The sequence below is a fragment of the Bubalus bubalis genome, chromosome 11 (genome assembly GCF_019923935.1).
Source record: "Bubalus bubalis isolate 160015118507 breed Murrah chromosome 11, NDDB_SH_1, whole genome shotgun sequence".
In the NCBI taxonomy this organism is placed as follows: domain Eukaryota; kingdom Metazoa; phylum Chordata; class Mammalia; order Artiodactyla; family Bovidae; genus Bubalus; species Bubalus bubalis.
The window spans coordinates 14,597,583-14,623,881 of record NC_059167.1 but is presented as its reverse complement, the minus strand read 5'-3'; the positions used below and the strand labels follow the sequence as shown (position 1 = coordinate 14,623,881).

At 41.0% G+C, this 26,299-nt stretch overlaps 1 protein-coding gene across 2 annotated transcripts in view; it reads right to left on the bottom strand.

The window, feature by feature from the left end:
* Nucleotides 1–26,299, bottom strand: part of TMED8 (transmembrane p24 trafficking protein family member 8) — a 37,473-nt gene that overhangs the window by 9,110 nt on the left and 2,064 nt on the right. The window contains exons 1-5 of one of the 2 annotated variants that reach the window (XM_044924699.2): nucleotides 24,429–24,781; nucleotides 11,644–11,725; nucleotides 2,876–3,005; nucleotides 957–1,083; nucleotides 161–466 (exon numbers count right to left, since the gene is read on the bottom strand). In XM_044924699.2, coding sequence (XP_044780634.1) covers nucleotides 161–466; nucleotides 957–1,083; nucleotides 2,876–2,998 — 556 coding nt within the window. In that variant the 5' untranslated portion in view covers nucleotides 2,999–3,005; nucleotides 11,644–11,725; nucleotides 24,429–24,781. Of the gene's footprint in view, nucleotides 1–160; nucleotides 467–956; nucleotides 1,084–2,875; nucleotides 3,006–11,643; nucleotides 11,726–24,428; nucleotides 24,782–26,299 lie in introns of those variants that run through there. The other variant, XM_006052896.4, reaches the window with a different exon arrangement.

Sequence of the window (26,299 nt, the reverse complement as noted above, 5' to 3'; positions counted from 1 at the left end):
TGCATCACTCAACTTGGCTTGCAAAGCTGAAAGGGATTCTCTGCCTGCATTCTCAGAAACAGGAGGACGGGTACAAGGCAGGAAGTGATCGCCTGGTGATTGCTAGAAATTAGGTTGAACCAGGAAAGGAGACCGCAAATTATGTTCAAATTCAATGTACCTTCGAGCTCCTCGTCTTCGTCCTCGTCTTCGTCCTCATCCTCACTGGAATCACTGACTTGCACCGTTATGTCGGTGCTGGTGACCGGGGTCCAGTCAAAGTAAACTCCAAAGCCAATGTCATAGTCATCGGTCGCAAACTCCCAGCAGACACGCTTCCCCTCGGGATGGGTCGGCACCCGGATGGTCACCACCTCCCCCCGCTTCACCACCAGACGGCTGTTCTTCTCTTTGCCCAGCTTGCTCTTGAATTCCTTCATCTTGGCAAAGGTCCAGATGCACGGAGGAGCCATGAGAGGTGGGGAGACTGAAAGGACAGACTGCTTACTACTGAGAAAGAAACCCCGAGGAAACGCTGCCACACCCAGCCTTTTACTTAGGGGAGGTGGTCATAGTCAAAGACATTCTTCCTACTGGCTTCCTTGACTTCTGTTCACAAGGAGGGAGTATTGCCCTGAGGTGGGTCAGCTATTCAGTTCAAGAAACAGGTCTCTTTTAAACTTTATTATAAATAAATATATAAATATTTATCTGTACACACACACACACACATATATACACACACACACACACCAGGATCGAGTACCAGACATATATACAGTGAATAGAGTACCATATATATATAAACTGAATAGAGCCTATTCTATTCAGACACTGGTTGTTCTTCCTCTTTTTGTCGTATGTAATCCGATGCTTTCTTCTTCCTTCCTTTCTTTCCTTCCATCTATCTGCCTGCCCTTCTTTAAGTACTTACAGGAACAAAACAAAAACACCTTCTACGCCCCCAAAGGTCTTACCTCTCCTGTGGTCCCCCAGCAGGTCTGCAGATTCCAAATCAGCTGACAGAATATCGACAGCTCCTGTGTGCTCAGACTGGATCATCACGATGTCCCCAGACCTTTGTGGGCCGTGGTACCTGACCATCTGCACAAGAGAGTTCTGGTCACAGGACATATGCAAAGGTAGGTTCCTATTAGCCTCTTTCCAACTGAAGGCTGCCGGCCCTGCCTTATTATTATTACCTCCACTCTCTCGACTCACAAGTCTCCTGACCCCCGTGGGTCAACGTTCCTTTTCTCTCCTCCAGCCACAGGTTGTAATAAACTCTACCCACTTTTATTTTCATGCCACCAACATGTTCCCTAGTTTAGAGCTTCTTTCATGTTTTCTCCAGCTTTTTGCTACTTTCCCACTTCAGACTCTTCATAAAAACCTGGCCCACAAACATCCTCAAGGTTTGCTACTGACTTTCCCGTCTGCAGTGTTTCTTGGCCACGCCTGCACAGCCCCTCCCCACGGCTCCTCTCAGGACAGCTCTTGCTTCTGGGCCTTCACTCAGCCACACGTCCTCCTGCTACAATTTCCATCCAGAGGTTCCTTCCAGATTGCTGTCCATCAGTCCACCAAAGTACTGTAGAGAGAGAACCCGGCTCCTACTCTGGTTCCCTTTGTCCCCCTGTCTCTTACCCGTGGCACACCTTGGATGTCCCACCCGACACAGGCTGCCTCATCCATCAACAATGTTCTATAAATAATCACAATCTCACCTTAGACCAGCCCCAGGATTTGCATTTCAACAGTATACCCACTGCCAGACATCTGACTTGCATAGAAGAGTGCAAACGTCAATCTATACTCACAGCCCTCACTGACCCATAGCAGGAGCCGACGGCCTCTCCCTAGTGGGTTTCACTTCAAACCACTCAGATTAGCATTCCCCTATTTCGTGCCATTGTGCCTTAATTTCCTGCTCCTTCTCCAAGCAGTTGGCAGGCAACTCAAGAAGAAATGCACACCTACTGCCAACACGGAAGAGCCCGTCTGTGAGACAGCTCACATCAGTGACTCCAGTCAAGTGTCAGAATGACATTTGCAAGAAATGAATGATTGAATGAATACACGGATGCAGTAATCCTCCTGGATTATATTCTCATAATATCTGTTTCTAGAGAGTCCTTCAGCTCTTATCACCACTATTAAATGAGTTAAACCAGACTTTGACTAACTTCCTTAAATGAGTCCTTCCTTTTCCAGAAGGTTAAACAAAGATTTAGCTTGCAACTTATTAGCTGCATAGACTTAGTAAAGTCAATACCAGCTCTTAACCACAGTTTCCTCATTTGTAAAGTAGCGACATAATAGTACCTATCTCACGGGGCTGTTCTCAGGGGTAAATGAAGTGTTGTTGGATAAAAATGCTTTGTAAACTATAAAGCATTATACAAATGTAATTATAATGCCTGGCATTGTCTTTACTGACACCAATACCATTTGTTATTCTGTATATGTTAATATGTATATATTATCTATAATGTATTCTGTATATATGTATACATTATACATAATGTATCTGTTAATAATGATACAAACAACTCTTCCCTCCAAGCCAGGGAGACCACTGCTATCAGTACCACTTCTATGGAATCTTTACCATAAATCCCAAGTAGATCTACCACAAGAAGCTGAGACTAATACCTAATTCAATGGTTAAGGGCTCCTCAGATGGAGAGGATTTTCGACAACATGTGAACATTCGTTACAACCCTTCATTTCTTGAACAGATGCTTACTGGGTGCTAGTACAGTGATGGACCTGGGGACAATACACACGATTGTTCCCCACATAACTAAACGTGAGATGGCAGTGCTTTCTAATTCCAATCTATCCAAATGCATCCAAACTTGTGCTTTTCAGAGAGAAAGAACGTGCTCCTGACCTTGCTGAGGATCTGGGTCTGGTCTGCAGACAGCAATTCCTGTTCCACCGAGGCCTGGGCCTCCCCGGCACTGGCGGCCTTCTGCTTATCTTCTGTGGCATCCTCTGTCACTGGAGACACCATCTGTGACCTCCCAGAAGAAGACAGCATGTCAATTCATGGACTCTTTTTTTTTTTTGGCTGTGCTACGTGGCTTCTGGAATCTTAGTTCTCCGACCAGGGGCTGAACCCAGGTCCGTGGCAGTGACAACATGGATGGAGACCTAACCGCTGGACTGCCCAGGAATTCCCCTCAAGGACTCTTCTAAAAGGTACAGTAGTCCTGGAGAAACTCAAAATGAAAGGGAAAAAAAAAAAAGCCTTCAAAGGGCACCCCCAACCCCTGCTTCCCTCTGGCATTTAGGTCCACTGTCATTTCAGCTGACCAACGCCCTGGGCTGAAATGGCCCCACAGTAAAGCAGTGATACCATGTGAGGACCCAGGATGGACAATGCCAGGTCCCAGGACCTGAGAACCATAGTAAATACACGGGTCAGTTGTCTAAGGTGGACTGCAGGTCTGGCTTTTATTCACCACTCTGGGACCCATGCCATTTGCTCCAAGCAGAACTTCAACAAAAGAGGGGCTGGAATCCCGGTTCTGTTCTACAAGGAAAGCTGCCCTTAGAAGTAAAGGGAGGAGGCCCCGCCCAAGCCTGAAACTGATCACAATAGAAAGGAAGTGCAGACTGATTAGCAAGGCAAGGCTCTCCCCTGCTATCCCAGGAGCAGTTCAGTGTTTCCAGTCACGTCTTATCACTGCTACTCAGCGCACAGCCAGTTCACGGGTGATAAAAGCAAGGCAACCACTTTTTTTTCCTGTTTTAAAAAAAAAAGTATGATCCTTTATACTTCTTTCTTAAATTTAGTTTTGGTTGTGCTGGGTCTTTGTTGCTGTGCGGGCTTTTCTCTAGCTATTTTCTAGTTGTGGTGTGTGGGCTCCTCATTACGGTGGCTTCTCTTGTGGAGCACGGGTGGATGTACAAGGCCTTCAGTGGTTGCTGCTCAGCAGCTGGGGCTCCCAGGCTCTAGAGCGCAAGCTCAGTAGCTATGGCACAGGGACTTAGTTGCTCCAAGGCACGTGGGATCTTCCCAGATCAGGTTTCAAGCCTGTGTCTCCTGCATTGGCACTCAGATTCTTTACCACTGAGCCACCAGGGAAGCCCACTTTTTTTCCTTTTTAAAGCATATTAATCTACTCTTCCAATGATCAGATACAACTATTCTGATAGCTAATTTTAAAGAAGCAAGGGAATAACATATTCTCTCTTCCATTTCTTCTGGATTCAGAGAGACTAGAAAAGTGGAGTTAAATTCCAGGGCTGTAGTGCAATATCCCAGGCCTCTTGAAAATCTGTTGCCATCAAAATGTGGGGTGGAGTCTTTAGAGAAGCAGTTATCAAAGTACAGTCTGGGGACCGCTGGCATCCTTAAGACTCCTCTTTCAGGGCAGTGTGTGAATTCAAAGCCTTTTCATAATAATTCTAAAATATTGTTTGCCTTTTTTCATTTTCATCTTGTTAAGCATTTTCCAGACACTACCTGACATATGATAGCACAACAGAATGGACACAGAAGCAGACCTGAGAATCCAACTGTCTTTTGTTAATGCAGACATTAAAGACTTCCCTGGTGGCTCAGATGGTAAAAGCATCTGCCTACATTGCGGGAGACCCAGGTTCGATCCCTGGGTTGGGAAGATCCCCTGGAGAAGGAATTGGCAACCCACTCCAGTACTCTTGCCTGGAAAATCCCATGGATGGAGAAACCTGGTAGGCTACAATCCACGGGGTCACAAAGAGTCGGACACGACTGAGCAACTTCACTTTAAAGAGATTTACAGCATCTCTCTTCTCACTGAACTATTTTTCTTTGAAAACTAGTTATTTTTCATTAAAGCCAAGTTATTAATATTAACATGTAATGAATTCCTTATTGTTATTTTAAATGAATGAATAATTTTTTTTTTAATTTTGCAGGTTTAATTTCTAGTATGGTGAACATTGATAGATATAAGTCACATAAATAAAAATTCTTTAAAGTCCTCAATAATTTCTAAGAGTGTAAAGTTTTGAGAGCTGCTGCTTTAGGGTATCGCCCATGTCCTCAGAAAGGCTGAATGAACGACTGGGAACCAATACTATAAGCTGCACGGGGAAACAGAGGGTTTACTTTGGAGTTCATTAGTTTCTTTTCTTCTTTCTTTCTGAACATAAACAAGAAAAATCACTTCTAGTTTATAAATCAGCTCTTCCTCAGATAAAACAGAGCCATCGTTTACAATATCTAAGTCACTTCAATTTGCCTCAGAACAAACAAGGGGCAGTTACTATGAAGATCAGAGCTGCGGTTGATTGTCCTGTGTAAAGTGTAAATTGGTCTAGGCTGTGAGTCTATTTTATTCTCTTAAACCCAGAAATCAGAGTCCAATTTGGTTCCTTGACACTACTTATTAACTGTCTCCTCTATGAGGAGGTGAGCTTGATGGCAGGGACTGGGTCTTTCTCCCTCTGCATGCGCAGCGTCCACAGCGAAGCCTGTCCCGTGGAACCCTAAGGCCCTCTGCACTCTGATTTTATCTCCTAGAATGATCTCTTGCCTTCCCCAGTCCACTCCAGTCACAATGGCCTCTTCACTCTCCTGAGTCCTCAAACACCTCTCTCCCTCACCTAAGGGACTGGGGTGTGCTATGGCCTCCACCTGCCAATGCGGGAAATGGGCATTCGCTCCCTGGGTCGGGAAGATGCCCTGGAGAAGGAAATGGCTAACCACTCCAGTGTTCTTGCCTGGAGAATCCCATGGACAGAGGAGCCTGATCGGCCACAGTCCACGGGGTCGCGAAGGGTCAGACGACTTAGCGACTAAACAAAAACAACAACATGGCCTCGGCTGGAATCCTCCTCCCCCAGTTTCTCAGGGCTTGCTTCCCTCCTTCTTCCCTTCTGCTCATCCACTGCTTTCAGGGATGCTTCCTCTCCCTGGCCCATCACTCTTTACACCCTTACCCTGCTTCATTTTTCTACCCTGCACTTATGACTGCCTGACGTACTATGTACCATATTTTTGTTGATTGCAAGACACATTTTTGTTTTCTGACTTTAATACAGCTGATATACAGGATGTCCTAAAAACTGCTGCTGTCTTAAAACAGTCTGGGGCCTGGAATGACATGGAATCCCTGCCAGGGCCTGGGAATGCCACCAACTGAGGTGACTTGAATTGAGTTGTGTCTAAGAGTTTTGTTTAGATCACACTGGCAGAATGAGTTCAGACAACAGACTTCTGGCTCATACTTTCAGGGGAGGAGTTTTTTCCTCCCCTTGCTCAGCACCAAGGCAGAGACATTCAAGTTGCCCCTCAGGTCCTTTTCTGTGTGGAATGATCTCTTTCCTTGTTTCTCTTCTCACTGAAGGTACAGGTTTTTGGGGTCCCAGTTTCATGTGTGTTGGGGGGGTCTCTTATTAGCCTATCTTGGGCATTCTTTCCTTTCTTGGTGGTATATAAAATAACAGTACATCTTATCAGATCAGATCAGTCACTCAGTCATGTCCGACTCTGCATCTTATAGTTGATGACAATTTAGATTCTATGAAATACAATGTTCACTTTTTTTCCATCTGCCTCCCCCACTAGAATATAAGCGGCATGAGATCAGGGACTTGGATTGTTGGTTCATTTATGGTGTCTTCAGTGCCTAGAACACTGCCAGGTAATAGCGGGCTCTCAACAAATAACCTGTTGAATGATTAAATGAGTGAGTTAACTTTCGTTTGGGAACAAAAGAGGACTATTCAGAATGTGAGAACACACAGTTAATCTGACCATCAGCCCAAGCTTACTGTGTATGCCTCTAAAATGTAGTCTCTCCTTTGCCTTTGTGTATGTTACTTTGCACAAATACAGTTCTGCTTATTTAGAAAAATATTTTAGACAGGACAGGCAACAGCTACACAAATTTAATATTCACATTAGCATTTTATGCTCTAAAGAATTAGTGAAGGGTATCTGGGGAAAAATAAATTGCAAATCACTTGATGCTGATGATAAACCATGTAAGGGAAAAACACCCACTGTAAGCCTTCTGGTTTATGCTAACCCAGAGCAGGGAGGCCATCCTGAAGGGAAGGAGAGCCAGGTCAGCCAGCCAGCCTCACTAGAAAAGATAGAGCCGTGCCATTTCCATTGCGAAAATGTAAAAAACACAAACACCAGCCTTCAGGCATCATACTCGCTGGATTTTTTTTCTTCACACACTAGATTTTAGAAAAAAATACTTGAACAATGTATCTCCCTTTTTCTAAGAATATTCTATATTCTTCACTCAAAATATTCATTTACTCTTAAGAGGAAAAAGAAATCAGTTCTGTACCAAAAGCCATTCCCCAAGGATCCTACAAATCAACATGTGCAGAACAAAGGTGGGAGAAGGAAAATGGAAGGACAGAAGACATTCTCCTCAGGGGATTTGCTGAGAATATGAACTATCTCTTTCTCGGGTGGCTCAGTGGTAAAGAATCTGCCTGCAATGTTGGAGACCTGGGTTCAACCCCTGGGTTGGGGAGATCCCCTGGAGAAGGGCATGGCAACCCATTCGAGTATTCTTGCTTGGAGAACTCTATGGACAGAGGAGCCTAGAAGGCTACAGTCTATGGCTTCGCAAAGAGTCACACACGACTGAGTGACGAACATTTTTTTCACTTTTTTTCAATCAGTGCCTTGAGGAGACTATGTCTTCCAAAAGGATCCTTATATGTAATAACCTAGTAGCTCTAACAGACAGAGTGCCTGATGAACTATGGACAGAGGTTCGTGACATTGTACAGGAGATAGGAATCAAGACCATCCCCAAGAAAAAGAAATTCAAAACAGCAAAATGGCTGTCTGAGGAGGCCTTACAAATAGCTGTGAAAAGAAGGGAAGCGAAAAGCAAAGGAGAAAAGGAAAGATATACCCATTTGAATGCAGAGTTCCAAAGAATAGCAAGGAGAGATAAGAAAGCCTTCCTCAGTGATCAGTGCAAAGAAATATAGGAAAACAACAGAATAGGAAAGATTAGAGATCTCTTAAAAAATTTAGAGATACCAAGGGAACATTTCATGAAAAGATGGGCTCAATAAAGAACAGAAATGGTAGGGACCTAACAGAAGCAGGAGATATTAAAAACAGGTGGCAAAAAATACACAGAAGAACTATACAAAAAAGATCTTCATGACCCAGATAATCACGATGGTGTGATCACTGACCTAGAGCCAGACATCCTGGAATGTGAAGTCAAGTGGGCCTTAGAAAGCATCACTACGAACAAAGCTAGTGGAGGTGATGGAATTACAGTTGAGCTATTTCATATCCTGAAAGATGATGCTGTGAAAGTGCTGCACTCAACATGCCAGCAAATTTGGAAAACTCAGCAGTGGCCACAGGACTGGAAAAGGTCACTTTTCATTCCAATCCCAAAGAAAGGCCATGCCAAAGAATGCTCAAACTACCGTACAATTGCACTCATCTTACACGCTAGTAAAGTAATGCTCAAAATTCTCCAAGCCAGGCTTCAGCAATACGTGAACCGTGAACTTCCAGATGTTCAAGCTGGATTTAGAAAAGGCAGAGGAACCAGAGATCAAATTGCCAACATCCGCTGGATCATCAAAAAAGCAAGAGAGTTCCAGAAAAACATCTATTTCTGCTTTATTGACTATGCCAAAGCCTTTGACTGTGTGGATCACAATAAACTGTGGAAAATTCTGAAAGAGATGGGAATATTAGACCACCTGACCTGCCTCTTTAGAAACCTGTACGCAGGTCGGGAAGCAACAGTCAGAACTGGACATGGAACAACACACTGGTTCCGAATAGGAAAAGGAGTACGTCAAGGCTGTATATTGTCACCCTGCTTATTTAACTTATATGCAGAGTACATCATGAGAAACACTGGGCTGGAGGAAGCACAAGCTGGAATCAAGACTGCCTGGGAGAAATATCAATAACTTCAGATATGCAGATGACACCACCCTTATGGCTGAAAGGGAAGAAGAACTAAAGAGGCTCTTGATGAAAGTCAAAGAGGAGAGTGAAAAAGTTGGTTTAAAGCTCAACATTCAGAAGACTAAGATCATGGCATCCGGTCCCATCACTTCATGGCAAATGGATGGAGAAACAGTGTCAGACTTTATTTTTTCGGGCTCCAAAATCACTGCAGATGGTGATTGCAGCCATGAAATTTAAAGACGCTTACTCCTTGGAAGGAAAGTTATGACCAACCTAGACACCATATTAAAAAGCAGAGACAGTGAAACGAATCGCCAGTCCAGGTTTGATGCATTATACAGGATGCTCGGGGCTGGTGCACTGGGATGACCCAGAGGGATGGTATGGAGAGGGAGGTGGGAGAGGGGTTCCGGATGGGGAACACATGTACACCTGTAGCAGATTCATGTTGATATATGGCAAAACCAATATAATATTGTAAAGTAATTAGCCTCTAATTTAAATAAATAAATTTATATTAAAAAAATAATAAACCACAGGATGGTGCAGGAAAAAAAAAAAGCAGATACATTACTTTGTCAACAAAGGTCCATCTAGTCAAGGCTATGCTTTTTCCAGTGGTCATGTATGGATGTGAGAGTTGGACTATAAAGAAAACTGAGTACCGAAGAATTGATGCTTTTGAACTGTGGTGTTGGAGAAGACTCTTGAGAGCCCCTTGGACTGCAAGGAGATCCAACCAGTCCATCTTAAAGGAGATCAGTCCTGGGTGTTCATTGGTAGGACTGATGTTAAAGCTGAAACTCCAATACTTTAGCCACCTGATGCGAAGAGCTGACTCATTTGAAAGGACCCTGATGCTGGGAAAGATTGAGGGCAGGAGGAGAAACAGACGACAGAGGATGAGATGGTTGGATGGCATCACCGACTCAATGGACATGGGTTTGGGTGGACTCTGGGAGTTGGTGATGGACAGGGAGGCCTGGCGTGCTGTGGTTCATGGGGTTGCAAAGAGTCGGACACAACTGAGTGACTGAACTGAACTGAGTAGCTCTAAGCTTAGAACTCAGAACCCTTATATTGCTACTTACGAGAATAAGCTTTAGAGCAAGCAAAACTAAAGCTGTGTGAACTTGGGCAAATTACTATATTCACTGTTTCATTTTCCTCATCTTAAAAAAAATACTTATTTCATTAGGTTTCTTACAAGGATTAAATTAGATAACACATTTAAACACCTAGTTCAGTACTGAGCAAACAAATATTTGATAAAAAGTAAGATTTTATTTGGGGCTTCCTTGGTGGCTCAGATGGTAAAGAATCCATCTGCAATGCAGGAGCCCTGAGTTCAATCCCTGGGTCAGGAAGATCCTCTGAAGAAGGAAATGGCAACCCACTCCAGTATTCTTGCCTGGAGAATTCCAGACAGAAGAGCCTGGCGGGCTACAGTCCATGGGATCGCAAACAGCTGGATACAACTGAGCGACTAACTCACAAGATTTTATCATCATTATTACAGACAGACATTCAAAAAATGTGGCTCTTATTATCACCAATTCTATTATAATTACAGTAATCATTATTATCTTCCATTGTCTGAATTCTGGAGGAAAAAGTTTTATTTCATATACAAAGGTAGGAAGAAAGAATTTCTACTTAAGAAATAATATTTTAAAAATATCATGGGGGGGCTTCCCTGGTGGTCCAGTGGTTAAGATTCCTCATGTCTAGTACAGGGGACTAAGTTTCAATCCCTGGTTGAGGAACTAAGATCCTGCACGCCATGTGGTGTGGCCAAGAAAAAAAAAAAAAAACTGACGTTCCCCCACCACAAGCTGTTAACTTTGGGTGGGGCATGGAGACCACAGATTCCATTGGCCAGTACTATACCATGAGCTGATCAGCTGGACTGTAACACCCACCTGCACAGCACGGTTTTTCATTAATCATTCCAATAATGTTGTGAGGCTTCCACTCATTTCAGGACTCAGTACTACTATTCCCTTTCTGCTATATACTCTGAGACCAGTAATGGCAGGTGAATGAGATGGGTGGAGTAGGAAATTAAGAATGACAATCTGAAGATAATCACCATGATTTAATCTGAAAATTACACAATGAAAATCTGCCTCCAATGCTGTACTTCTGCGTGTGTGTGAATTTTATGGGTAAAAACCAAACACACACTCTCTTGAAAGTCTAAATCTGTTTCTAAATGTTTTAACGTTTGAACCTGGTCTTCAAGAGGAGATAAATGAAGATACTGCACTATTTGTTATAGTTTTATTCTCTGAGAGTAAAAGAAAATTTTATAACCTGAGATAGACCTGACATTGCCCCTAAACACACTTTGTTGTTGTTCAGTCACTCAGTCATGTCTGACTCTCTGCAATCCTATGGACTGTAGCCCGCCAGGCTCCTCTGTTCATGGGATTCTTCTGGAAAGCATACTGGATGAAGTTGCCAGTTCCTCCTGCAGGGGATCTTCCCGAGCCAGGGATCAAACTAGTATCTCCTGCAAGTCTCCTCCAAGTCTCCTGCACTGCAGACAGATTCCTTATGGCTGAGCCACTGAGGGAAGCCCTAACATGCTTAAGGATTGATTAATTAATGACAAAACATTCCATGCTCTTTACTTCAACTTGTCTTCCCCCTTGAAGTCGCTGTTTACTTTTTTCATCAACTACAACCTCAGAAGATAAAACCCCAAGAAGCATAATATCCAAAGTAGTTGTGGTCCCTACCTGTAGGGTGACGAATCAGGCTCTGGATCAGAGGCAGAAGCTGCTACAGAGGTGACCTTGGTGTTTTCTAGATCTTCATCCTCTGGAAAATCATGGGAAGAAAAATTCAATACTTGAGAGGGAACACAATCAAAATTATCTTGTGTCTTTAAAAAAAAAAAACCAAAACCTGGCAGTTTCATCTAACTTGCTCTTTCTAAAAATATTCTAGGCACAAACTTTATACTCTGGGAGGCCCAGTACATAAATTACTCAAGTCTTCATATCTAAGAATTCTCAAGACCATTATAACCCACTCATTAAAAAAAAAAAAAGTCATTTCCCAAAACAAGTCCCCACAAAATTAATCCTAATTGAAGGATCCCATTTCACAGACACCAAATGGTTAAATTAGGTAGAACATAAAGGACAGAATGGAATGTAGAATGAAATGAACTGGAATTCAGTGCCAAAGCGGAGACTGCCACCTCTACATTCAACCAGCTCACATCGCTGTATTCAGGATAAGGTAAAGGGCTTTTGTCATTTCATTCATGTACTCACTCACCAATGACTTACTGAGTAGCTGCTGGGCATCCTCAAGGAAAACATGTGAAATGTGCCATTAAGACGCGGTTCACAACAAGCCTATGGCGGATGCTATCATCACCACTTTGCAAGCAAGCAAAGGAAAGCACAGAGAGAGGATGCAAGCCCAGGTGATTAAGCGCAACCATCAGGCGCTACCAAGCTATACAGTGTGTTTATTTAGCCTTTCTGTGAGCACTCAGAAAAGCATTTGCTTCAGTGTGTTTAGATAACCCCTGGTGAACCTCCTCTAGTAAAGACAGCAAGAAACTGAAGCCCAAAGTTCACTTCTCAATATAAAATACAACTCACTGACGTAAACCTCAAACACTGAAAATTTCAGAGTTTGGTAGCAATATAAAAGTATAAATGACAAGCAAATATTTGTGATTCAACTTTTGTCTTTTTTTTTTTTTTTGTATATGAATAGGATCAGGGTTTTTTTTTTTTTTTTTTTTTTTTTTGGTCAATTCATAAGTGGAAAGACCTTAGAGCTTTTGCAACCAAATTTCCTGTGAGATAATAGAAAATACATACATATTTTTTATATATGTACATACATACTAGTTTCTGCCCCTAGTTCCTGGCACAGAACTAAAACCTTTCAATTCCCTAAGTGATTAGAGCACTAGGAGTTACCTTTTGTTCTAATATTTGGTCTTTGACTTTGGTTCCTAACACGGAGTTCCTTAATCTTGTGGAGTTTCCTGGGTGATAAGGGTCTCCTGTTCTAATAAGGTGACTCTTGGGCTCCTGGATGGGGGCTGGTAGCCAGAAAGACCAAGCCATGGTTAGAAACGGGATTTTCAGCCCCACCATCCACTCTCCTGAGAGAGGAGAGGGACTGGAGATGGAGTCAGTGATGGATCCCACTTACATTATGAAGCCCCCATTAAAATCCCAAAAGTACTGGCTTTGGAGAGCTGCCAGTTCAGTGAGCATGTCTCCATACCAGAAGGGTGACCCACCCCAGCTTCACAGGGACAGGAGCTTCTCTGTTTGGGACCCTCCCAGACCTCGCCCTCTGTATCTGACTATTCATCTGTAACCTTTGCCATATCTTTTAATAAACTGGTAAACCTAAGTGTTTCTTTGAGTTCTCTGACTTGTTCTAGCAAATAATCAAATCCAAGGGGGAGGAGGTCGTGGGAGCCTCTAGTCTGTAATCACGTCTGATGGAAGTTGTGGGTAACCTGGGGACCTACTACTGCTGTTTGGTATTTGAAGTGGGGTGGGAGCAGTTCTGTAGGACTGAGCCCTCAACCACTGGGGTCTGACACTATCTCCAGGTAGAGCGTGTTTAACATTGAGTTCAACTGTAGGACACCCAGGTGGTGTTGCAGAATTGCTCAGTGCATGGGCAAGTACTCCATACACCTAGGATTAGAAGTGTTGGGAGCGTGGGAGTGCGACAGAGGAAAGGAGAAACACAGGAGGAGGACTGAGGTTTTCTCACACCTCTCCACAAAGGAACTGGGTCTAAGACAAAAATCCCCAGGGTCCCCAGTCTGTTCCCCAGGGTCCAGCTGTCTGTGAAGAGGCCCTTTTCACCAAGAGATAATGAGACTAGAAAGCTCTTTCCTGTGTTGACCTAAGTAAAATTTGCTTCCTAATAAATTCTGCTCTTCGATCGCTACTCCCCACAATATCCTTTCAAATATTTACAGACTGCTATCACATTTCCTGCAAGTTCCTTCCCCGGCCAACCACCTCTAGTTCTCTCCATCATCCCTCAGACAACCTCTGATGCTGCCGGCCTCATCTTGTTTCTCTTTGTTCCGCTGCAAGTAAAGAGCTAAAATGGACAACTCTTCCAGATGTGTTCTAAACCATGCAGAGTACATTGACCCAATCATCTCTTAATAAGGAAACGGCATTTCTTGATGTAATATATTAACTGGGCTCTAGATTTATTTTTTTTAACTGCAAACTTACCCCATTGGCCTAAATAAATCAATCGAGATCTCCAAGGGCTTATAAAAATAAACTTATTCCAAGCTTAGCTTCTCCTAGGCTCTATTTTTGAAACAGATTTTTGGAAAATTTTTAACTTAAATACAGAACTTTAAGTATCCATATTATCTATTTTAAATTAGGTTGTTGAAGGGCTTCCCTGGTAGCTCAGCTGGTAAAGCATCTGCCTGCAATGCAGAAGAACCCAGTTTGATTTCTGGTTTGGGAAGATCCCCAGGAGAAGGGATAGGCTACCCACTCCAGTAGTCTTGTCTGGAGAATTCCACGGACAGAGTAGCCTGGCGGGCTACAGTCGATGGGGTCACAAAGAGTTGGACACAACTGAACAACTGAGCACAGCCAGGGTGTTGAAATGACACAAACACACGCTTTGCTCATTGTATAACGACTTAAATACAGGTAGAAAACATTTTTCAGTTACCCTTCCAGACTTTAATACACAAATAATCCATTATTCAGTGTAGAAAAATCAGGAAACACAGAAAACAAAACAAAAAAACAACCAAACACAATCCCACTAGACAAAAATAACCATTGTTAACCTTTTGGTGCATGTCCTTTCAGAAATACACACATATATATATATAGATAATTATATACATGTATACATCCATATATGTATATATTCCCCCTCTATCCACAGCCATCAACTTTGTGTGGGGCATGGAGACCATAGGTTCCAATAGACGATTTTGTACCATGAGTTGATCTGTTGGACTGTAGTACCTACTAGCTCAGGTATTAATACAGCTTTTCAGTAACTATTCCATTAATGTTTCATAGCTTCTTATTTTAGGGTTCAGTACAAATAAAAATGTATATATAATATTTATATGTGTATATATCATATAGATATTTATATACAAATTATGTTTATATACTTATATTTCTGAAATGACATGTACCTAGTATTAGAGAAATTATTTATGAAAACTTTTCAGAGTCAATAAAATCAGACTAAAGAAATTTTTTTTTTGTTACATTGTGGGATCTTAGTTCCCCACTCAGGGATTGAACCCTGTGCCCTTGGCAGTGAAAGCATGGAGTCCTAATCACTGGACCCCCTGGGAATTCCTGGGGCTGAAAAAATAATTTTCAGTTCTGTTCAGTTCAGTCACTCTGTCGTGTCCGACTCCTTGTGACCCCATGAATTGTAGCATGCCAGGCCTCCCTGTCCCTCACCAACTCCCAGGGTTCACTCAAACTCACGTCCATCGGGTCGGTGATGCCATCCAGCCATCTCATCCTCTGTTGTCCCCTTCTCCTCCTGCCCCCAATCCCTCCCAGAATCAGAGTCTTTTCCAATGAGTCAACTTTTTGCATGAGGTGGCCAAAGTACTGGAGTTTCAGCTTTAGCATCATTCTTTCCAAAGAACACCCAGGACTGATCTCCTTTAGAACGGACTGGTTGGAACTCCTTGCAGTCCAAGGGACTCTCAAGAGTCTTCTCCAACACCACAGTTCAAAAGCATCAATTCTTTGGTGCTCAGTCTTCTCCACAGTCCAACTCTCACATCCATACATGACCACTGGAAAAACCATAGCCTTGACTAGACGGACTTTGTTGGCAAAGTAATGTCTGCTTTTTAATATGCTATCTAGGTTGGTCATAACCCTCCTTCCAAGGAGTAAGCATCTTTTAATTTCATGGCTGCAATCACCATCTGCAGTGATTTTGGAGCCCAAAAAAATAAAGTCTGCCACTGTTTCCCCATCTATTTCCCATAAAGTGATGGGACCCAGATGCCATGACCTTCATTTTCTGAATATTGAGCTTTAAGCCAACTTTTTCATTCTCTTCTTTCACTTTTATCAAGAGGCTTTTGAGTTCTTCTTCACTTTCTGCCATAAGGGTGGTGTCATCTGCATATCTGAGGTTACTGATATTTCTCCCAGGCAATCTTAATTCCAGCTTGTGCTTCCTCCAGTCCAGTGTTTCTCATGATGTACTCTGCATATAAGTTAAATAAGCAGGGTGACAACATACAGCCTTGATGTACTCCTTTTCCTATTTGGAACCAGTCTGTTGTTCCATGTCCAGTTCTAACTGTTGCTTCCTGACCTGCATATAGGTTTCTCAAGAGGCAGGTCAGGTGGTCTGGTATTCCCATCTCTTTCAGAATTTTCCACAGTTTATTGTGATCCACACAGCCAAAGGCTTTGGCATAGTCAACAAAGCAGAAACAGATGTTTTTTTGGAACTCTCTTGCTTTTTCCATGATCCAGTGGATGTTGGCAATTTGATCTCTGGTTTCTCTGCCTTTTCTAAATCCAGCTTGAACATCTGCAAGTTCACAGTTCACGTATTGCTGAAGCCTGGCTTGGAGAATTTTAAGCATTACTTTATTAGCGTGTGAGATGAGTGCAATTGTGCAGTAGTTTGAGCATTCTTTGGCATTGCCTTTCTTTGGGATTGGAATGAAAAGTGACCTTTTCCAGTCCTGTGGCCACTGCTGAGTTTTCCAAATTTGCTGGCATACTGAGTGCAGCATTTTCACAGCATCATCTTCCAGGATTTGAAATAGCTCAACTGGAATTCCATCACCTCCAGTAGCTTTGTTCATAGTGATGCTTTCTAAGGCCCATTTGACTTCACATTCCAGGATGTCTGGCTCTAGGTGAGTGATCATACCATCGTGATTATCTTGGTCGTGAAGATCTTTTTTGTACAGTTCTTCTGTGTATTCTTGCCATCTCTTCTTAATATCTTCTGCTTCTGTTAGGTCCATATTGCATATTATCCCATATGCTGTACCATAATTTCTTTAACCAATCCCCAAGCCTCTACTATTAGAGCTACAGATTGTTTCAACTCTTTCACTGTTATATAGAGAATGATGTTATATTAGAGATGTTTACAACTCTTTCTTAAGAACTTTCTCCAGGGCTTCCCCAGTAGCTCAGTGGTAAAGAATCCACCTGCCAATGCACCAGACATGGGTTCTATCCCTGGTCCGGGCAGATCCCACGTACCGCGGAGCAACTAAGCCCGGGAGCCACAACTACTGAGCCTGTGCTTTGGAGCCCGGGAGCCGCAACTACTGAGCCCATGTGCCACAAGTACTGAAGCCCACATGCCTAGAGCCCACGCTTGGCAACAAGAAAAGCCACTGCAATGAGAAGCCCATGCCACAACTAGAGAGTAGTCCCTGCTTCCCACAGTTAGAGAAAACCTGTACAGCCACAAAGACCCAGCACAGCCAAAAATAAATATATACATTTTTAAAAAATTATTTAAAAAAAGAACGTCCCCTGTCCACAGCCTTGAAGGGGCAGTCCTGTGACCAACGAACATAATGCTGGCCATTGTTTTTGGGTGAACATTTGCCTCGAAGTGTCCAGTTCTCTTCCCCAAAATCTGGGGTTGATACCAGAGACCAAAACAGACTCATTGGGTCTCTGTGAAGAGCTCAGTTGGGTAAGGGACTGAGTCTACCTTTTGAGAGAAGTCCTTCACAGGCCATATAAAAGCAGATGGCTAAGCAGACAACTGTCAGAGACAGAAGATGATGCATTCAAGCAATGCATCAAGCAAAAAGAAGAAACAAGGGATTGTGGCGTGCAGGCAGCTGGTGTCAGCTGAACTTGGATCTGGGACAACCAAACAAAGGCGCATCTTGGCCTCCTCCAAGCCAAAAGCTGAAAGCTGAATTCTTTTCATTATTTATGAGATCTCTATACAAGTTTTATCAACTATATGTGTTATAAACATATGCTTCTACTCTGTGATTTACCTTTTTACTCTTAATGCTGTCCTTTGATGAACCAAAGTTCTTAATTCAAAATTTGTCATCTTTTCCTTTATTAGTGTTTGTTTGTCCTATTTAAGATATTTTTCCCTACACTGAGATCAAGAAAATATTCTAGATTATCTTCTAGGAGTTTATTGTGGTTCTTTTCACATTTTGATCTACAATTCAACTGGAGTTGATTTTTTTGTGTTTATGGTGTATGAGATCAGGATGAAGTTGTTTTTTTTTTTTCCTTTCTTTTCTCTTCAGTTCAGGTCAGTCGCTCAGTCGTGTCCGACTCTTTGCAACCCCATGAATCGCAGCACGCCAGGCCTCCCTGTCCATCACCAACTCCCGGAGTTCACTCAAACTCAAGTCCATCGAGTCGGTGATGCCATCCAGCCATCTCATCCTCTGTCATCCCCTTCTCCTCCTGCCCCCAATCCCTCCCAGCATTTTACCGGCAACACTTATCATTCCTTCTCCACTACTCCACAGTACAATCTTTGTTGCAAATCAAAGATTTTGTTTCCAGGCTTTTATTCTATTTCTAGGGCCTAGTGGGCTGTTCTATAAAAGCCTTAATCCATTTATGTTTTCTTTTGCCAGAGCCACGTGGCATGTGGGATCTTAGTTCCCTGACCAGGAATCCAACCTGGGCCCCCTGCAGTGGATGCATGGAGTCTTAACCACTGGACCACTAGGGAGGGCCCAATAAAATTTTTTAAAAGTTTTGATACATGATAGAACAAACCTTACCATCTGTTGTTCTTACTCAAGTGTCTTGGCAATTTTATGGCCTTTCATTTCTATATATATATTTTAGAACCAGCTTGTCAAATTCCACCCTAAAAGCCCACCAGAACCCTGCTAGGATTTTTATTGGGATTGCATTTTATCTATAAATCAAGTTGGGGAGAACTGACAGCTTCACAATATGGAGTCTTCCAAACTGAGAATATGATACATTCTTCCATTTACTTAGATATTCTTTAATTTCTCTCAATAATAATATAATCTAAAAATAATAATAATAATATAATCTTCTGCATAAAGTTTTTACATATATTTTGTGAGGTTTATTCCTAGGTACTTGAACTTTCTTTATGCCAAATTATATATACATATATATGTATTTTTAACTTCTTTGCTAGTATACATGAATGCAATGGAATTTTGCATATTGGCCTGTACTCAACAATTTGGACAAACTTATTAATTTGATAAATTATAGACTCTTTTGGACTTTCTGTGTACACAGTCATCATCTGCAAACCACAGGTTCACTAGGATTCCTTTAAAATCCTTATATAGTCTCTTTTTCTTGCCTGACTGTTCTAGCTATTCAGTAAAACGATGAAAAGCAAGTGGCGAGAGTGGGCAACCTTGTCCTATTCCTAATCTTAAAAGGAAAACTTTCAGATTTCCCCATTAAGTTTGATGCTGCTTGTGGGGTTTTTGTAGATATGCTTTATCCAATTAAGAAAGTTTCCTTTTAATCCTAGCTTTCCTAAGAGTTTTGAATCATAAGTAGGGGCTGAATTTTACCACTTTTTTTGTTTTCTGCTGCTATTAAACTGGCAATTTTAATCCTCTACTGTATAAAAATGGTGATTATACAGCAGACTTAAAAAAAAATGTTAAAACAACTTTGCATTTCTGTAAAACCCCACCTTGGTCATACATAAGGCTGGATTCAGTCTGCTAATCTTTTGCTAATGACTTTTTCCATCTATGTTAATGAGGGACATTAAACTGCAATTTCCTTTTCATCTGGAATCATTTTGATTTTGCCTAAAGAATATAGTTACCTGTAGGTAATAAATCCTGCTTTTAATTGCCTGAAAATACCTTTATTTCACCTTCATTCTTGAAAACTATTTAACTAAGAAAAATTCTATATTGGTAGTTATTTTCTTTCAGTATTCTAAAGATAATCTAGCTTTCATTGCTCTGTGAATAAATCAGATGTCAGCCTAATTACTATTCCTTTGAAGGCAAACTGTAATTTTTTTCTGGCTACTTGTAATATTTTGTCTTTGCTTTGGTTTTATAGCAGTTTTAATTTAATGTGTACCTATTGTCACTTATATACCCCTGCTTGGGGTATACAAGGCTTTATGAATCTGTAGATTCCATTAGTTTTGGAAAATTCACAGCCATTATCTCATCAAATATTTCTCTATCCATTCTTGACCTCCTTACCTTCTAGGAGGACTGTATGAATGTTAGACTTTTTACCACATCCTCTACGTCTCTTACATCTTTCCTGAATTCTCCACTGTTGTATTTTACATATTTTCTTCTGACCTTTCTTCCAGTCCACTATTCTCTCTTCAGGTGTAATAACTTATTGTTAGACCTATCAACAGAGTTCTTCATTTTCATCTGTATTTTTCAGTTACAGAATTGCTCATTGGTTCTATTTTTATAAATTTCAATTTTCTGCCAAATTTCTCAAGCTTCTCTTTTATCTCTTTGAAAACAGTAAATACAATTTTTAATTGAAGTATAGTTGAATAGTATATTCACTATACTATACTATAGTATAATGGTATAGTTGAATTATATTAAATTACAATATAATTAAAGTCTATATCTGGTAACTCTAAAATCTGATGTTCCTGTGGATCCAGTTTTACTCATTGTTTGATTTTTGTTCAGATTGTGTCTTTTCATGCATCTGGTCATTTCTGATACATGCCAGAAACTGTCTCACAAAACTGTCTGTCAAAATAATTTGAAGACTACAGTGACCCTTCAGAAAAGATTTGGCTTTGCTTTTTCCATAATGAGGGGGCACTAACACCCTGGGGTAATCTTAACCCAATTTCATGAACTCAGATGTTTCTAAAGCTGAGCTGTAGTCTCTGCAATGGGCTGCTTCTAACTTACCCTTACTTCTAGAACATAGGCTTTCAAGGTTCTAGCCCAGAGAAACGGGGGTTCACCAGGGTTCCCCCTTGATTAATCCCTGTTGCTTTAATTCAGAGACATGCTTTCACAGTCTTGCCATTCAGTCTGTCCACTTACGAGTCCAGCATATCCTCTCAGAGGACAGAAGAACCCCAAATTGGACTCTGATCCTCGGTCCCCTCTCTCTCTGCCCTCACATGGATCACAGTCTAATAATCATTCATTACCCGAGTAATGAATCTCCAGGATCTTTAAGCAGATATTTATATTTCAACAATTATCTCCTAATTGTCTCCAGTGGGATAACTAACCCCAATTCTCTAGTCTGCCATTACTCAAAACAGAAACCTGCATTGCCTCGCCCCTTTTCAGTTTGAAGATACCTTAGTGAATAAAATGGAAACAAAACAGAAACTTTAAAAGTCTGCCTTCTGTCTGTCACTGGAAAACAGTATAAGCCTCTGTAAGTAGTGAGTCATAATGAATACTTCGATAACATTGAACTTGAAGACAGAAATGAAAATTAGCACAAAAATAAGGCTTCCCTGGTGGCTGAGATGGTAAAGAATCTGCCTGCAATGTGGGAGACCTGGGTTTGAGCCCTGGTTTGGGAAGATCCCCTGGAGGAGGGCATGACAGCCCACTCCAGTATTCTTGCCTGGAGAATCCCATGCACTGAGGAGCCTGGCGGGCTACTGTCCGTGGGGTCGCAAAAGAGTCAGACACGACTGAGAGACTAAGCACAGCACAGCACAACAAAGGAAGACAGAAGTGGATTTAAAGACTAACATAATAAAATAAGCTAACAAGGATATATTGTGCAACATGGGGAACATAGCAAATATTTTATAATAACTATAAATGGAGTATAACATTTAAAAATAATGAATCATTATATTGTATACCTGTAATCTGTATATTATACATCAACTATACTTCAATTAAAAAAAGTATTACATGAAAATAATCCCTAAGCAGATCTGCAAACTGTATTTCATAGAAATTTCATCTGAGAGAAAAAAGTCCAGAAGTCAGTTCCTGATGAGCAAAAAGAGATATGTAGAATGGCTGTAACTTACAAAATAAACACAGTGAAGAATCTCATAACATACTTGTGTATAGTTTTTCTGAATACGTAATATATGCACATTATTCAAAATTCAAAAACCATAAAGGTATACAGAGAAAACTTCCTCCATTCTCAGTCCCTACCTCCAATGTTATTAGGTTTTGTGTAGTCTTCCAGAGATATTTTACATTAAAAAAGTGTGTGTATAAAAAGAAAAAAATATATATATACATTTTTTCATACAAATAATGAACATACTAGACATCCTAACACATGCTTTGTTTTCTCCACTTATATCTCAGAGACCTTTCCGTAACTATATATAACAAACTTCCTCATTCCTTTCCACAGCTGGTTAATATTTCACTGGCAGTGTATTCCATAATTCATTTAACCAGTTCCCTATTGATGGACATTTATGTTTTTTCCAATCTTTCACCATTACAAGCAATGCTATAATAAACTTGTATTTGTTTTAATTAAACAGGTGTGTGATCTATAGGATAAACTCCTGGAAAAAGTGGGGCAATAAGGACATATATTGTAATTCTGAAAGATATTGACAAATTGCCCTCCATAGCATTTGTACCAATTTCCACCCCCTTCAGCAATGCATGAAAGTGTTTGTTTCTGCACACCCTTATCACCAGTGAGACATCAAACTACCCAACACAGTTATGATTTCCACTTTCCTCACAATAAGTTAGGCTGAGCATCTTTCATATGTGAAAAGCCACTTCCCATAGCATCTGAAAGACTGAATATATGCGGGGGAAAAGAGTGAAAAGAGATACTGCTTTTGATTTTTAAGGTTAAAGATATTCACTAAATTATATAAGAACTACTGTTAAAATAACTTGTAATTGGATTTAAAGAGGCAGGAAGGAAGAAAAGAAGAAATATATGTTTATTTCCAGAAGTTTAAAGTGTTGCAGTCCTGTTTTACAGAGAAAGAAAACAATTACAAACACAGCTTTTTAGGTTTCCTAAATTTAGTTAGTAAAGTTAAGAACACTATAAAGAAGAAAAAGCCAATTTCTCTATAGTATAGCTTTTACTATGTCAGCCAAATGTAGACCAATTCTACAAGTATTCCTAGAAGAGAACAGAGAAACCAGGACAAGTGTTGCAAATTTGGATGGTACTTAGGACAATGTTTTTTATTTTAATGGTATTTATTTTCATACGTCTTAGGAAAACTGATGCATCAAACTAGTAATATTATGAATATTATTTAGAATGAAACAATATTTTAAACATCAATTTAAAGAAAAAAAAAATAACCATTAGAATGTATTCTCTAACGTGGCAAAAATTCTGACTGTGGTAACTGAAAGGCCAAAGTCTTGGAAACAATGAACAGAAAGAAGAAACAGGAAACTCAAGAATAACTCAATGTTAGGGAATTCCCTGGCGGTCCAGTGGTTAAGACTCATTGCTTTCACTGCCTGAGGACTAGGTTCAATCCCCGGTCAGAGAACTAAGATCCCACAAGTTACGTGGCTCAGCCAAAAACAATTTTAAAAAAGAATAACTCAATTTTTAGGGACTTCCCTGACAGTCCAGTAGTTAAGTCTCCAAGCTTCCACTGCAGGGGACACAGGTTCAATCCCTGGTTGGGGAACTAAGATCCTGCACGCCACACGATGAGACCAAAAAAACTAAGGAAGAAAAAGAAAGAGAGAGAATAACTCAGTTTTGAATTGATGGCCTTTATAGCAAAAGTGAGAAGGAAAAAAGAAATTTTCTTAAAATAATTTATTTTACATCTGACAATTTTAAAAACATGTTTTCTTTCTATGTTACCAGAATAAGGTTTTAGACATTCTGGTCATGCTACAGATTTAAATGTAGTGTGTACTTTGTACTCTCTACAAAGAGAACCAAAACACTGGCTTTTTCTAAAGTATTTGAATATCAGGTCAGGGTTCTTCAGAATAGGTCTCATAGGACTTTCCCTTCACTAAACAGGCAGCGAAGAGATAATTAGCCTAGCCTCTTAGATTCAACTACAGAGGAACCAAAAGCAGGTTACGTGGTTATAGATTCAAGAAGCTTAAACGAAAAGAAACCAGCTGAGTTTAGAGTCCAACCAAATCCAGAGACCACGTCCATGTGATCCAGTTTCTCCTTAGCCCTCGGGAATGGGTCACACTCCATGGTCATTCAGATTACAAACCTCGGTTGTACCGTTACAAACAGAATTATGACGGGACTAAATTGACCACCTCAACAGCATAAAAACACAACTGCTGTAAAAAAAAAAAAAAAAAAAGAAATAACCACAGGCAGAAGAAATTTATACTCTTTTGATATAAAAAACTACAATAGAAACCCCCAAACCACAGGGACTCTTTGGCATGGACATCCACTCTTTTGCTCCATCTAACACGATAACTACTAATTTTAAAATTTTAATTGAAATTGAAATAGCCACAGATAAGCAACATTTTCAAAACTGGAGAAAGACTTATTGCACTGCTCTAAGTCCTACATACGAATAACAAACAAGTTCAAGTTCACCTGACCTGTTTGCAGTCCTTGACGGTCTACATGAGTTGATAGCTCAGGGTCATATACAACAGACCAAGTTCTACTGCTGACTTCAAGGTTATAACAGACTTAGCCCTTTATTTTCCCCAAAGCTCCCTAAACTACAAACCAACCAACAATGAAAGAATGAAAAGACCTGTTCTTAAGTGATGTAACGTATGCCTCAGAGTTTCACTCTATAACGAGTGCTCACTCTCTCCTCTTGGGAACTGAAGGACCCAGGTGCCCCAAATAAAAGACTATTAAAAATAATTACAGTTCATAAAGCAACAAGAACACTATGACCACTGGAGAGCTTAGTTCAGAACATCAACATTTTTCTTAGTTCATGACCAAAACCTCAGCTGACAAATATGAAGACCCTGAAAAGGTAGTCTCTATTGAGAATACTTTTTAAAAACAAGTCACAGTTATTCTGGATAATTATAAATTCCTGCTTTGAAAGAATAAGACACACTGAGACATCTAAACCCTTAATTCAATAACAACTGCATGACCAATCTCATTTCTTACTGCACTTTTCCCTCTAAGAAAGGATGACAGAAACCTCTTGATTTCATTTTTAGGTCTCTATTGGTTACACCATTGCTTACTCATTGGGTCATTTTCCAGAGGAAGGCGGCACAAGGATTCAATCAAACTCCTAATTTGAAGCTGCGTATTGAGTTTACTCCCAAGCCTACATACCTCTGAGCTAAGACAAATGCATGCTGTCCACAGCGCTTTGGAACCCAGCTTAACTCTAACTCAGGATTTCTCGATAGCAGCGCTACTGACACCTGGGACCAGATAATTCTGTGTGGGGGCAGTCCTATGCACTGGAGGATGTTCACCCGGTGGCTCACCCAGTGAAGAATCTGCCTGCAAAGCAGGAGACCCCAGTTCGATCCCTGGGTTGGAAAGATCCCCTGGAGAACGAAATGACAACCCACTCCAATATTCTTGCCTAGAAAATTCCACGGACAGAGGAGCCTCGTGGGCTACAGTTCATGGGGTCGCAGAGAGTTGGACACGACTGAGCAACTAATATTTTACTTCTTTCCTATACATGGATGGAAGTTTCTGAGTCTCAGTATCTCAGTGATGGCACTTCCTCTCCTCCCCAACCCAAGTGACAATCAAAATGTCCCCTAGGAGAGGCAAAATCTCTCCTGGTTGAGAACCACTGCTTTAACCTAAAGAACATTCCTGATACACACTGGATGCTCCTTCAAATCTCTATGTATGTTGAGACTTTGTCTCACAATCTGGCAAGCATTTCCAGAACACCTAGGACACAACATCAAGGGCTCCAGGAGAGAAATAGACAAGATAGACTCTATCTCCACCCTCCAGCTGACTTCTTGGGGGTACGCACATAAACAACTGCAATAACAGACACCCAATTATATGAAGTTTTGAATTGTTGATTTTTCTTCCTGGCACTCTCATTTTACCAAACTAAAAACCCCTTGATGGCAAAGACCATTACCTGCCCGAGAATATCAATGCTTGATTAATGGCCCCAAAATAAATATACTATTGGGAACTTCATCAAAACAAAGTAACAATTTCATACAGATGGTGAAAACTCCACACCTAACTTGGGCAAGTAAGTTAACCTCTCTCAGCTGTAGCTTGCTCTGTAAAATGGGGAGGAAATGACTGTTGACAGGATTAAGTCAGATAATACAAGGAAATCTTTTTCCACATTCTGGCACAGAGTAAGCATTCAATTAGTGTAAGCTCTCATTACTATTATTTTATTAGCTATTTTATTAACAACAAAGGTTACCTCAAGGGGAAGAGGTTGTTCTGGACCACAATAACAAACCCCTACACAACATAAAAGAAAACAACACTCACC